The sequence below is a fragment of the Haliotis cracherodii genome, unplaced genomic scaffold (genome assembly GCF_022045235.1).
Source record: "Haliotis cracherodii isolate W230 unplaced genomic scaffold, xgHalCrac1.p SCAF_10, whole genome shotgun sequence".
Classification (NCBI taxonomy): Eukaryota; Metazoa; Mollusca; class Gastropoda; order Lepetellida; family Haliotidae; genus Haliotis; species Haliotis cracherodii.
Window position 1 is genome coordinate 48,162,487 of NW_027266265.1, and position 14,881 is coordinate 48,177,367.

Here is a 14,881-nt window from a genome sequence, read left to right on the forward strand (position 1 = left end):
TGATCCGGAAATGACATCATCACATCGACGCGGTGGCGCAATGTAGCAGTCGGTGACGTCAGAGAGGTGTGTACATACAGTTGAACGGGCCCTGGCAGCTCCCAGGAAACACAGAAACGTCAACATCGGTGCCAGAATCCGTGCTCTGAATGATGATCTCAGACACACCATGTGGGTAACTGAGTGCACGGAAAATGTAACCGAGTTGATACATCTCGAGTAAATGTACTGAAACATGTTATGCTGCTGTGGTTAGGTTGAGTTGGGTTTAACGCCGCATTTAACATTATTCCAGTCATATCACGGCGTTATGCTGCTATGGACAAAATGAGATCAAATTATATAACATTAAAATGAGATAAAAAAATGTTGTACATTTATATTTATATGTAATCCAATGTTATATTTTAGAGTGAGTGAGTTGGGTTTAAAATCACTTTTAACAGTATTCCAGTCATATCACGGCGTTATGCTGCTATGGACAAAATGAGATCAAATTATATAACATTAAAATGAGATAAAAAAAAATGTTGTACATTTATATTTATATGTAATTCAGTGTTATATTTTTTGAGTGGGTGAGTTGAGTTTGATACCACTTTTAACAGTATTCCACTTATATCACGGCGTGTCAGCTTAATGTGGGAGGAAAGCCCGAAGTGATGTCGGTCTCAGACGTTTATCACTTCGGTGAAACCCACGAGACGGGTATGGTACTGACAAACCTAGAAACATAATCGGAATTCGAAAACACAATCATAGGTTTCTGGCGTGTCCAAGGGACGCAACTCTGCGCAGCGAATTGCGGTGCCATAGACGACTGGGCCATCCCTGCTCCCTTATACTTTCGAAAACAAATAAGCACTATCTAGTGACAATGAGATCACAGTCGATGTCATTTATCCAAGAACATTCATAGACAGTGTTTGAAACTCAGCAGAATAATCTGAGGGTCAGCACATTAAAAAAGCTGTAGGCCCAGTGGAAAAACTGTAGACCCAGTAGAAAAACTGTAGGCCCAGTGGAAAAACTGTAGGCCTAGTGGAAAAACTGTAGGCCCAGTGGAAAAACTGTAGGCCTAGTGGAAAAACTGTAGGCCTAGTGGAAAAACTGTAGACCCAGTGGAAAAACTGTAGGCCCAGTGGAAAAACTGTAGGCCCTGTGGAAAAACTGTAGGCCCAGTGGAAAAACCGTAGGCCCAGTGGAAAAACTGTAGGCCTAGTGGAAAAACTGTAGAACCAGTGGAAAAACTGTAGGCCCTGTGGAAAAACTGTAGGCCCTGTGGAAAAACTGTAGGCCCAGTGGAAAAACTGTAGGCCCTGTGGAAAAACTGTAGGACCAGTGGAAAAACTGTCGGCTCAGTGGAAAAACTGTAGGCTCAAACATTTTAGCTGAAGCAGTGAGACATACTCCTACAATACAAATTACAAAACACAACCACTCAACCATAAGTTTTAACTGCTCTCACACCGAGTTCACAGATACACAATGGTGATAGATGAAGCATACACCATTTTAAAGGTCTAATCCTACTGTTTATGAATATCAAAGTTATGTTTATCACAAAGGCTTAATAAATAATAACTTAAATAAAATGAATGCCGTAAGGGTCTGCTGAAATTTAAAACTATGAGCCCGTGAACAAATTTGTCGGCCTCGGGCCTACGCGCCAATGTCTATTTCGAACACTGTTCATAGATGCCTATATTATAAGTGCTTACAATAAACGGTGTCCGTACTGTAGAGATTTAGTCTTGTTTTTACGATATCACGGTACCTGGACATGGATTTATCAGATTGACTCAACCACAGCAAGTACCAAACGTCGAACGAACTTTCCCCTACCGTGGTAGAGATGTTCGATGTCCCTGCCTGCCCACGACTACGCAACGGCGGCCTCCTCCTTATTGTGAATATTCTCTATAAATAGACCCGATAATTTCAAAACAACGTGGCCGTAGACTCCAACTATGATGCAATATCGCTGCAATCACGTAACAGCGGATATTTAATAATACAGGGCGTGATAGAAATAGAATAATAGTATACTGACTCCTTTGCGTGTGATGTCCGAAAGAGCGTCACTGTTAGTTGTAAGCAGGCTTCTCCGTCGCCATTGAAAGGCACTAGGAAACAAGCTGCCCAGCGGAGTTGGGGGAAACGACCTTGACATCAGATGCGGGCTATGGGTGAAGCGTGAATAGCTGAGGCATTTGTCATGTTCAGGCGGGGGTGGGGGCAATGTTCAGGCGGGAGTTAGGGGCCATGTTAAGGCGGGGTTTGGGGGCCATGTTAAGGCGGGAGTGGGGGGCCATGTTAAGGCGGGAGTGGGGGGCCATGTTAAGGCGGGAGTGGGGGCAATGTTCAGGCGGGAGTGGGGGGCCATGTTAAGGCGGGGTTTGGGGGCCATGTTAAGGCGGGAGTGGGGGGTCATGTTAAGGCGGGAGTGGGGGGCCATGTTAAGGCGGGAATGGGGGGCCATGTTAAGGCGGGAGTGGGGGGCCATGTTAAGGCGGGAGTGGGGGCCATGTTAAAGCGGGATCGGTGTCCATGTTGGGGTTTTTGCCGTATTGTATGCAGAAAAGGTATAAAGATATTTCTTAAAGCGATAAGAGATTTCAGAGAAGTTTGGGTTAATGAGCATACGTTCTCCTTTTTTGTGCCGTCATTTATGATGTCAGAGATTCTTTTCATGATGTTTTAAATGTATTGGACAAAAAAACATCCCTGATGTTATAAAATAATTATTGATAGAGCAAATTTTAATTTGACAAATGTACAAATAGATTAAAGATAACGAAAAATTAATGAAAACCCATGTACAAAATATACGTTCGGATATAACGAACTGTGATCTGGTCCAGTCAATTAGATGTTTATGTGTACATAACGAACTTCGGTTATAACGAACTAAAATAGGTGGTTCCTGTCAGTTCCTTATAACCGTAGTTTACTTTACATACATACACATATATATTCTGGTATTCTATTTGTATAGTGACATACATATACTACCAGGTGTTGGTGTGCTATTTGTATAGCGACATACATATACTACCATGTGCTGGGGTACTATTTGTATAGTGACATTCATATACCACCAGGTGCTGCTGTGCTATTTGTATAGTGACATACATATACTACCAGATGTTGTGTGCTATTTGTATAGCGACATACATATACTACCAGGTGCTGGTGTGCGATTTGTATAGTTACATACATATACCACCAGGTGCTGGTGTGCTATCTGTATAGCGACATACATATACTACCAGGCGCCGGTGTGCTATCTGTATAGCGACATACATACATATACCACCAGGTGCTGGTGTGCTATTTGTATAGTGACATACATATACTACCAGGTGCTGGTAAGCTATTTGTATAGCGACATACATATACTACCAGGTGCTGGTAAGCTATTTGTATAGCGACATACATACATATACTACCAGGTGCTGGTGTGCTATTTGTATAGCGACATACATATACTACCAGGTGCTGGTGTGCTATTTGTAAGGTGACATACATATACTACCAGGCGCCGGTGTGCTATCTGTATAGCGACATACATACATATACTACCAGGTGCTGGTAAGCTATTTGTATAGCGACATACATATACTACCAGGTGCTGGTAAGCTATTTGTATAGCGACATACATACATATACTACCAGGTGTTGGTGTGCTATTTGTATAGCGACATACATATACTACCAGGCGCTGGTGTGCTATCTGTATAGTGACATACATATACTACCAGGTGCTGGTGTGCTATTTGTATAGCGACATACATATACTATCAGGTGCTGGGGTACTATTTGTATAGCGACATACATATACTACCAGGTGTTGGTAAGCTATTTGTATAGACCAGGTATGCGGGGAATGAACCCAATGGACGTGTTGTCAAGGAAACCCAAAATTCTATAAATAGACATAGCACGCATGTCTAGTACCTTTATGCCCTGTTGCGGACCCTGCCTCCGGTAACCTACGAATTTACAAATATACACCGGCTCAGCTAACGCAGCCAAGAAACACCGAGGAGCGACATCTGAAAAAAATACTGAAAATAAATTGACCACCTCGGATAAACTCCGAATCAAAGGACCTTCCGAAGTCAATGCAGGAACCACGCAAATTCCTGTCAACACGTGCGGCACCATCAGGCCAATATAAGGTCAACTAAGGAGAGGTGGAGAGTTACACAAATATGCTTTAAGAAACTATACCTCTCAGTTGATTTTACCTTATGTTTGATGGGTATCTTAGACATATTATCTTTGAAAATTAATATATTTACACAAATGTACAACATTTCGAGGGACAGAGGTGGCCCAGTCGTCTAAGGCGCCGCGATTCGCTGTGCAGAGTTGCGTCCCTTGAGCATGCAAGTAACATTTGATTGTGGGTTCGAGTCCCGGTTCGCCCCGATTACGTTTCAATGTTTGTCAGCACCTTACCCGTGCTCGTGGGATTCACCGAAGTGGTAAACGTCTGAGCCCTACATCACTTCGGGCTTTCCTCCCACATTAAGCTGACACGCCGTGATATAACTGGAATACTGTTAAAAGCGGCGTTAAACCCAACTCACTCACTACGACATTTCGAGCATGGTAGGGACCATGTGGTTGCAAATTCATTTCTCCCCCAACCTCACCAACCACAGATTACTGTTTCCAAACTGTTGCAGAAATGAGTGATGGTTAAATAGACACAATCAACAGTTCTTACAATTTTCATGAAAATTGGTATACTTTATTTGACGGTTCATTGTATAAAGTGTGCACATTGCTTCTTCATGATAATACTACATGATATATTCACCCTGTTGAAAGAGATACCAGCCGAAAAAGCTACTATGCACTCTTAAACTTATTGGCAATTGATGTCAAGATTGAAAAAAAACATTCGCCCGCACCGGCTCGAGTACCCACATGGGGAGAATTTGGGAGCCCATTTCTGATGTCCCCTGCTATCGTTTTTGTGGGAATATAGCCCAAAGCGACGTAAAACCCTATTCATTGCCTCTTCAATAGTCACTAAAGCGTCTGTAAAATCTTCTTGCAAGAAGAGACCGTGGGGTAGAAATGTCTCCCTCTCATTAGTGTGCCGAAATGTTTTATAGAATTGCTGGAATTAAATTCGACTTTAAAAATATACTTAGTATTTTTCATAAATAGAATCAGTCTATAAGACACATTTCACGTTAAACCAAAATAGAAAAACACACTTAGACAAATATGACAATTTCTTTCGATTCCAATACAATTACCCATAAGTCCCATCGTCATAAACTATCGTCGCCGAAGGCTCTCGTCGCCTGCGACAGCATTGTTTTAGGATCTGTCATGCGTACAAGACTGCCACACAACACGAGTAACTAAAGATGGACGACTGAGTGACTGTATTGCTTATGTAGTCCAGTTTGTAACATGTGCCCACTTCACACGCACAGCGCAGAACAATACCAACAGTACCACGTGACAACATAGACTCCATCGAACTGCACAAGGAGGCGAGAGGTAGGTGTAAATGTAACGTTGAAAGCTTGATGTGAGGGGCACGACATGATTTTTAAACTGGGCTCTGGGATTTAGTATCGAGATTAGATATTTTTCAGCTACTGGGACAAGACCAGATAGATCTCTATATTTTTTATTCATAACTATGACCCATTTTTTTTAAAAAAGAAAAACAGATTGCAAGAATGACATTTTTGTGTCAGGCAATTTATTTCTTCTTTTTTTCAACAGTCTAAGGCATAATTAATTTTTCAAGAATTTTGGGGACATCATATATTCTTTTCAATAAATACCCATCATAGATTCTGCCACATTTTATGCTCTGGTGTTTCCACCCATTAGTGCTATTTACCACAAAAGGTGCAATTAAACAAATGATTTTTTTTTTTAGATGGCCTCTAAATACAAGAAGCTGACAGACAAGCACCTTTCTTGTGCTATCTGTACAGGGGTGTTCACACACCCTGCCACACTTCAGTGCAATCACACATTCTGCAAATCCTGTCTGCTGAAATACACCAAAACGCGTCCTGAAGCAATACAGGCCAAGTCCATCCCATGTCCCTCCTGTCGACAACCGACGAAGGTGGCTATCTCTGACAGTCCCTTAGAGGAGTGGGTCAGTCAGCTTAAGCCCAGCCACGTGATACAGGGGCTGATTGACGACTTTGTACCGTCAACACAGGCAGTAGAAGGTGATTAGCCATTATTTTTCTGACTGACAATGTGTTCAAAATAAGAGCCTGCCCATTAGGTCCAGTGCCTTTCAAATTTATATGGGTCGTCATGGACTGCAGTAAATTTACATGTCGATTTATTTGTCACACAAATGAGGGCCTGAAGAATTTAATCAGGACCTGCAGCTTCTAAAGTTTGTGGGTCCTTATGGCAGCTTGGCATTATTATTTTTTTCAAACACCGACTATTAGGAAAAATGCCTTTCCTACAGGACATGTATATCATCCCAAAGAAGAAAACCCATGAAGATCTGGGGTAGAATAGGTCCTGCAACCCATTCTTGCTGTAAAAGGCGACTATGCTTGTTGTAAGAGGCAACTAAGGGGATCGGGAGGTCATCGACCCAAATTGCATGGATTGATGCTCATGATGTCAATCACTGGATTATCTGGCCCAGACTCGATTTATTTATAGATCGCCGTCATATAGGTGGAATATTGCTGAGTGTGGCGTTGAACAGCAACAAACCAACCAACCAAAGAAGACAATTTTTTTACCTACTCAGTACCATTTACGTGCATCTGTTAGTGGGTGGATAGAGTATACATTGCTGGATTCCTTATGAACATAATATTTTGACATTTTGGTACACACGTTGATGGAAACAGTGGTCCTTGATATTGCCACTTTTGGGGAGCTAACATTTAGGAGTCAAAAAACATTTACCAGTTCTTAATTTACTTATAATATTCTTAGTCTCCTTTCCAAGACTTATGACTGCTTCCGGATCTAGTGGTAGAGCGGAAGGTCTGGGGTTCGATCCCTGACCGCGTCATACCAAAAGGCATCTAAAGATGGTACTTGTTGTTACCCTGCCTGGCACTCGACATTGAGGGGCTAAAAGAAATACTGGTCGGCTCAGAGTCAGTGTACTTTGTCTGATTGGGGCATATTCATGTGAAAATGCACCATGGGATCTCAGTTCGGACTACTACAAGTACACACTCACACACATGCATGCACGGCGCTATACAGGTGCAATAATCTTGTACCCAATGTTAAGCCCCATTTCACCTCACCTCCAAGACTTATACACTAAATTGGTTGGTCCAGACTCAATTATTTACAGATCGCCATCATATAGCTGGAATATTGCTGACGGAAGCGTAAAACAACAAACCAACAAGGCTTATACACGCACACATTTAAATTGTTTGATAGGCATTTCTTAGAGATGTTAAACATGTTAAAAGTTGACGGATGTCAAAGTAGACACACACAAAATTATTTATGGGATAAAACATCTTTATTTTACTGTAATAGCTGCATGGTATAGATCCTTATACCGTTGTCAAGGCAAGACTGACTATTGAACATGGTACAGAATTATGTATGGTAGGCAAAGGATTAACAGTAACAAGAAACTATTCATCAGAGGGATAAGCACACACACACCAGGGTTTTACCAGATGCACAAATGTGCGTCCAGTACACACTAATGTAGAGAAAGGACGCAGAAAAAATATATACTGCGTCCCAAGGGACGCACAATAACATTCATTCAATCATGACCGCTGTCCACATGATCATTGATTCATTCCAGGTTCTAAATAATTATCTAAATGTGTAGTACACTACACCATTTCATTACTTTACCAGAGCCCCATTTAGCCCATGTGGACCCTTACAATTTATTATGGGCGGTCCCCTGTACCCCAACTTTTGCATGTCAAGGTAAAACTCTGCACACATATAGACACACTAGTGCACATACAGATGGTTGCATGCACATGCACACACAATAATAACTGAGAAACTTACTTGTACTTTTGTTAGTCCTGCCAATGTCTGTGATTGCTGAATTTACAACTTCATGTATTGTTAGGAAAACAATAAATTGGTTGTTTTTGAGTGACATTCACACAAGACATGTGAAGATCTGGCTTAAAATAGGTCTTCAGCAAAGCATTCTTGCTGTAAAACTGTGCTTGTCGTAGGAAGCAACTAATGGGATCGGCTGGTCTGGCTTGCTGACTTCGTTCAAGCATGTCATCCATTCCCAGTTGAGTGGATTGATGTTCATGATGTCAATCACTGGAGTGCCTGGTCCAGACTCAATTATTTACAGACCGCAGTCATATTGGTGGAATATTGCTGAGTGCGACATTAAACAACAAACTAACATATACACACAATATATAATTCAAAAATATCTTTTCAGATATAAACATCTGCAATGTTTGCAAAACACAAGGGAAGACAACTCCAGCCACTTCATGGTGCTCCATCTGTGACGATGTCTTCTGTGATGGATGTCTCAAGATGCACAACATGATGCCAATGTCACGTGATCATGAAGTAGTGGATTTGTCTGATCCTACCAAAGTAAGGACAAGGCGTTGCTTTATGTGTAAGATCCACAGAGATGAAAAGGTGAAACTGTTTTGTAAGGACTGCAAGCAGGCGATATGCACAATATGCTGCTGTATAAAACACAGGGCTTGTAAGGATGTTGAAACGATAGAGAGCATGACTCCTCTTGTGAAGGAACATCTGACAAACAAAACAGAGGAACTTAGAATCAACATGGAAAATACAAAAAACTACATCGACTTGAGAAAATCTACAATTCAAAATATAAGGAGTAATGGACACAAGGTTAAAGATCATATCCGAAAATCAAAGGAAACATTGGTAGAAGTGATCCTAAAGAAAGAGAAGCTTCTTCTTGTGGATGTGGATGAATTTTGTAATAATCACACTCAGAAATTACAAGCAGATATAACACTCCTGGAGAATGAGCTTCAGGTGTGCCAGCAGCAGTATGAGTCCACAGCCACTGCTGTGACATCCAACTGTGAGATGGACATGTATGCCGTCTATGAGTCGATGGGTGAGGCGTCTACGGACAACAGAGACATGGACAACATGCCATCACCAGGAAGGGTTGTCCTCAAACATGACATGGACAAGCTGAGTAAAGCAGTTGATGAGCTACAACTGGGAGAGGTTGAAGTCGTTCATGACATTGGTGACCGCCATTCTCCTCCTGTTCAACATCACACCATTGACTGTAAAGTGGATGATGACACATGCGATCCTTTTTTGCATGACATCACAGTGGTAATTGTTGATGACATCAAAGTAACAGTAGTTGCAGATTGTGATAACAATAAGCTCAAAATATATTATTCCTCAAATTCCAAATCATTTGAAAAACATCTACCGCTTTCTGATTATCCATGGCAAATAGCAACGTTAAGTGGGAGTCAGATAGCAGTCAGCATTCCAGACAGGAGTGAAATAGTTACAGTTGATATAACTCCAGATCCTGTGTTGCTGTCAACTCTCAAAACAAACAAACAGTACTGCGCTCTCGCCTGTCTGGGTCCTTCACAACTGGTGGCAGGTACATATAACGACACTGTCGACATACTGGACATGGCAGGGAACCTACTGAGGTCCATCAACACGGGTGTGATAGGGAGTCCAGACTATATCCATGTCACCAGAAACAACAACCTGATACTTTGTAATGAAGAAGTCCACTCCCTTGTATCTGTGACTAATGAAGGAGACGATGTGTTCACCTACACTCCCACCGGAGACAGAACTTTGATATGTCCCCAAGGTATCACTACAACCAAGACCGGAGACATTCTGCTGGTCGACGAAACTTCAAACAGCGTGGTTCAGCTGACAGAATCTGGTCAGTTTGTCAGATATGTTCTCCAAGAACAGGATGGCCTTCAGTCTCCTAATGGCATCTGTCTTGACAGTGACGGTTTACTGTATGTTACGTCTGACAGATATGTAAAGGTATTTAAATTTTGCTGAAGATGAATGTGGAAGTTAATACTCAAATACATAAACATATCATGACACAAGTTGATTGTTTTCTTTGATCCGGCGTTGGCGTTTTCCTTCATGGTCTAGACTCGGGTGTCGTGGAAAGAGCGTCTGCACAGAGAGCGGCAGATCGGTGGTTCGTTGCCCTGACCGCGTCAAACACAACATACGTTAAGAGATGGCGCTGTGTTTACCCAGGATAGCGGTCGGCTAATGGGATAAAACAGACTGGTCGACTCCATTCAGTATGAGTATGATGTTAAACTGCGGAATGGTATCTCATTGGGTTGGCATTTAAAACCGGCAGAACCCCGGGCCAGAACAAGCAGCCTCACAAACACGTGCATGCACGTCGCTGTACAAGTGAAATAATCTTGAACATGACTTGAAACCTAAGTTCACATCACCACCTTCATTGTCTATGTGTACATACATGTAATTAAGTATCCCACATAGTATTTGCAATGATCTTGCCGTTGGCGATGATTTAAGATCAAGATCACATCATTCTTAGTAAATTCTTACTCATGTGAAGCGTTATTTTGATACACGTTTTGTTTGTTTTGTGAAGTGTTATTTTGATACACGTTTTGTTTGTTGGTTGGTTAACGCCGCACTCAGCAATATTCCAGCTATATTACGGCGGTCTGTAAATAATCGAGGCGTCTCACGGGATCGGGTGGTCAGGCTCGCTGACTTGGTTGATGTATGTCAGCGTATCCCAACTGCGTAGAACATATGACAAATGGACTGCGCTACTTGCACACAGCAACAGCAACTGTAATTACAGTTAGGCTCAACATTACAAACACCACAGATAAGTCTTGTTCCACGTGCACAAACAAATCAAAATGTTCATTGGTGGAGAAATGATGTAACCGGGGATCCTGTTTACATAGGCCCGCACACAGCTGTGGTGTAACCCTCCTTCATCGTACCGTGGATGGTGTAGAAGAGAACAAATGCACATCTTAAGGAAGATTTGTTGCAACATTCAAGACCTCAGTAAAGCTCTCAAAAAAAATTATGGTAGACATTTTGAGGCATCAGTGACAAAAATGTCTTGTTCCATATGTTTCCATGGTTTTTGTTGCATTTCAACACTTACCTTGCCTTTAACAATTGAATTGGTTTTGCAAGTGTGTGGGACAGGATACACACACCTTTTCGGGAACACCTGGTGTCATCACTATTTAAAAGTGATTCATAAACATGCTCATGATATAGTCGGAATCGTACAATCTGCTTTTAGCAGATATTTCTTATGATCATAGAAAGGGTTATGGTGCTTTTGATTACGAGAGTAAAGGCTGCTAAAGGCTGCATGAACCAGATTCACTCATGCATTAACTTAATTGATGTAGCCGTCTGCCAGGAAAACCAACGATGCTTGTCACTGGTCCACAATATCTACAGCAACCCAACCATAAAGAAGGTTCCGACATTCTGCCTGAATTGTTCTTCCCCTATATTCCCTGTTGAGTTCCTCTGATCCTCTGCTCAGGATTGCGTTGGCATCCTCCACTATCTACCATTGCCACCAATCACCACCCAACTACCTACACCCTCTTTCCTCCACAGGGGCGGTCGGGTAGCCTTGAGGTTAAAGCGTTCGCTCGTCACACCGAAGACCCGTTCGATTCCCGACATTGGTACAATGTGTGAAGCCCATTTCTGGTATCCCCCACCGTGATATTGCGGGAATATTGCTAAAAGCGGCGTAAAATCAAACTCACTCACTCACTCTTTCCTCCACATCCTCGTATCAGACAACTCATATCAGACACGCATTTCTGTCACACTTTGTTTGCACTTGTGTATTGAGCACATTGCTGCTCGTCCATTCCACTTTGAATATTACAGACATGTTGGTAACCTTTATGTCCTGTACCTTGTATCTCAAGGTCTTCAAGGGCAGATAAAATCCTTAAACTTTGCAGATTTGAATACGTTACCATGGTTACGGCATTCTTAATCATTGATAAAAAATTAAGTTAGATAAACGGAAATCCCTTAAAACAGACGGAAAAAATACAGGCGAAATCGTCACCCAGTCGAAAAATCAGCCACGGAGAAAGTAATAGTAAGTGATTATGGGGATTTTTTTGCATATCGTCAGTATTTTTGGTTAGGTTTTTTCGAAAGTAACGCATATTGTAGACACGGCAGTGTTAGTCTAGATTTTAACTAGGGGGCACGGGTGGCCCAGTCGTCTAAGGCGTCGCGATTCGAGTTGCGTCCCTTGGATCGCTCGAAACCTATGATTGTGGGTTCGAATGCCGGTTCGCCCCGATTATGTTTCTAGGTTTGTCAGCACCATACCCGTGCTCATGGTTTACACCGAACTGGTAAAGGTCTGAGACCTGCATCACTTCGGGCTTTCCTCCCACATTAAGTTGACACGCCATGATATAACTGGAATACTGTTAAAAGCGGCGTTAAACCCAACTCCTTCAGTCACTCACTAGATTTCAAATAAACAAGTCCTGTTATAACTACCCGTGTTACCATCTTTTACTGATGGCTGCCATTAAAAAACACAATAATGGCGGGTCTTGGCGTTTCTCAGTGGTTATGATAGCTGAATAAGAAGCCATTAGTGACGTTTCTCGGCGGGACAGTGGTGATGATAGTAGAATAAGAAGTCATTAGTGACGTTTCTCAGCGGGACAGTGGCGATGATAGTGGAATAAGAGGCCATTAGTGGTGTTTCTCGGCGGGACAGTGGTGATGATAGTAGAATAAGAGGTCATTAGTGACGTTTCTCGGCGGGACAGTGGTGATGATAGTGGAATAAGAAGTCATAAGTGATGTTTCTCGGCGGGACAGTGGTGATGATAGTAGAATAAGAGGTCATTAGTGACGTTTCTCGGCGGGACAGTGGTGATGATAGTAGAATAAGAAGTCATTAGTGACGTTTCTCAGCGGGACAGTGGTGATGATAGTGGAATAAGAAGTCATTAGTGACGTTTCTCAGCGGGACAGTGGCGATGATAGTGGAATAAGAGGCCATTAGTGGTGTTTCTCGGCGGGACAGTGGTGATGATAGTAGAATAAGAGGTCATTAGTGACGTTTCTCGGCGGGACAGTGGTGATGATAGTGGAATAAGAAGTCATTAGTGATGTTTCTCGGCGGGACAGTGGTGATGATAGTAGAATAAGAGGTCATTAGTGACGTTTCTCGGCGGGACAGTGGTGATGATAGTAGAAAAAGAAGTCATTAGTGACGTTTCTCAGCGGGACAGTGGCGATGATAGTGGAATAAGAAGTCATTAGTGATGTTTCTCGGCGGGACAGTGGTGATGATAGTAGAATAAGAGGTCATTAGTGACGTTTCTCGGCGGGACAGTGGTGATGATAGTAGAATAAGAAGTCATTAGTGACGTTTCTCGGCGGGACAGTGGTGATGATAGTGGAATAAGAAGTCATTAGTGACGTTAAAACCATCTGTGCACAAATGTCAATTGGATTTAGCAACGAGAATCCAGAGAGACGGTGAGACAAGATTAGTATTACGATTTCCACTAAATATTTTGTAAGAAAATGTTACCTGACGTTATGAAAAAGAACAACTCGAGTCACTTTGCTAGCAAATTTTAGGAAGGCGTTAAATCGGAATATCAGAGACAAACTGGCATGGTTAGTACACTAAAGCAGCTATGTTAGATGAATTGAATCCTCTTCACAGCAGCAACAGCAGCTTGGCAACAAGATTATGAGCACTTGATATTTCTTGATCAGGATTATACAGAAATTGAGCGCTTGTAAATAACTATGTCCGACTTGATACAAAATGATGACGTGGTGTCTTTTTCGTTCTTTTCTTATTATTTGAACACAATGTTCTTGCATTTTTACACCATTGGTTTTAATATCGTTGTGGCTTTTTACTCTGACCGGCCATTTCGAGGATGTATCCATCGTTTAATTAACGGCAATCCATGCCCATTAAGGCGGCCATGTCCTTCTCTATGCAGTTCAGGTTTGATGATTTTCACTGAAGCAGTTGACTTCAAATCTGAATTTACACGTTAAAGTTTCACATTGGTATTGATGGCAAAGTGTTTCTCCGATGATAGCGGAGTCACAAACGGACCTCTTCCATTCACACCCTTTCGTCACGATTACGGAGAAGATTGAAGTCACTCAAAAACAATCTTACCTCTTCTTTCAATCTTTTATCATATTTAACCATATATGTGAAACAGTTATAAAAAGAGGTCGTTTCTTAATTTTGCAAAAGGTTACAGTCGGCGTCCTTCAACATGTGACCCGTGAAGATCCGGGGTAGTATAGGTCTTCAGCAACCCATGCTTGCCGTAAAAGGCGACTATGCTTGTCGTAAGAGGCGACTAACGGTATCGGGTGGTCAGGCTTGCTGACGTGGTAGATGCATGTCATCGTATCCCAATTGCGTAGATCGATACTCATGATGTCAATCACTGGATTGTATGGTCCAGACTCGATTATTTATAGGCCGACATTATATAACTGGAACACTGCTGAATGCTGCTTAAAACACCAAAAGAAACAACAACGAAAGGAACGTTAACAAGAACATAAATGGTTTATTCATGCAGTGTTTATGAATGCATGCATGTAATCTGTCACACTATGGACAGTAAGACAGAAAAGGATACAGGTTCATACTGAAGTGCCCATGTTGACTGTTAGCTGCATTTAAGTTATTGTAGCTGCTGTCAATAGGCTTAAGACATACTTCAGCTCAAAATTCAAATCGTCTTTAACCATTCAAATGACGCAGTTAAGCGATAGTCAGACAGCTGTGGATGTTCCATGGTGGATGTCCTGTTGTTACTGTCAG

At 42.0% G+C, this 14,881-nt stretch overlaps 2 protein-coding genes across 3 annotated transcripts in view; one reads left to right on the forward strand and one right to left on the reverse strand.

The window, feature by feature from the left end:
- The window catches only part of LOC139454467 (sodium- and chloride-dependent glycine transporter 1-like), a 28,011-nt gene extending 25,879 nt beyond the window's left edge, over positions 1 to 2,132 (reverse strand). Inside the window, exon 1 of one of the 2 annotated variants that reach the window (XM_071236186.1) lies at positions 2,054 to 2,132. The gene's annotated coding sequence lies outside the window, so the exon portion shown is untranslated. Of the gene's footprint in view, positions 1 to 1,845; positions 1,882 to 2,053 lie in introns of those variants that run through there. The other variant, XM_071236187.1, reaches the window with a different exon arrangement.
- Positions 2,133 to 5,356: 3,224 nt separating this feature from the next.
- On the forward strand, positions 5,357 to 10,045 carry LOC139451721 (uncharacterized). The gene is made up of 3 exons (XM_071233041.1): positions 5,357 to 5,529; positions 5,921 to 6,224; positions 8,429 to 10,045. Exons 2-3 carry the CDS (start codon positions 5,921 to 5,923, stop codon positions 10,042 to 10,044), a joined length of 1,920 nt encoding a protein of 639 aa, XP_071089142.1. The 5' UTR covers positions 5,357 to 5,529; the 3' UTR covers position 10,045.
- The last annotated feature ends 4,836 nt before the right edge of the window (positions 10,046 to 14,881 follow it).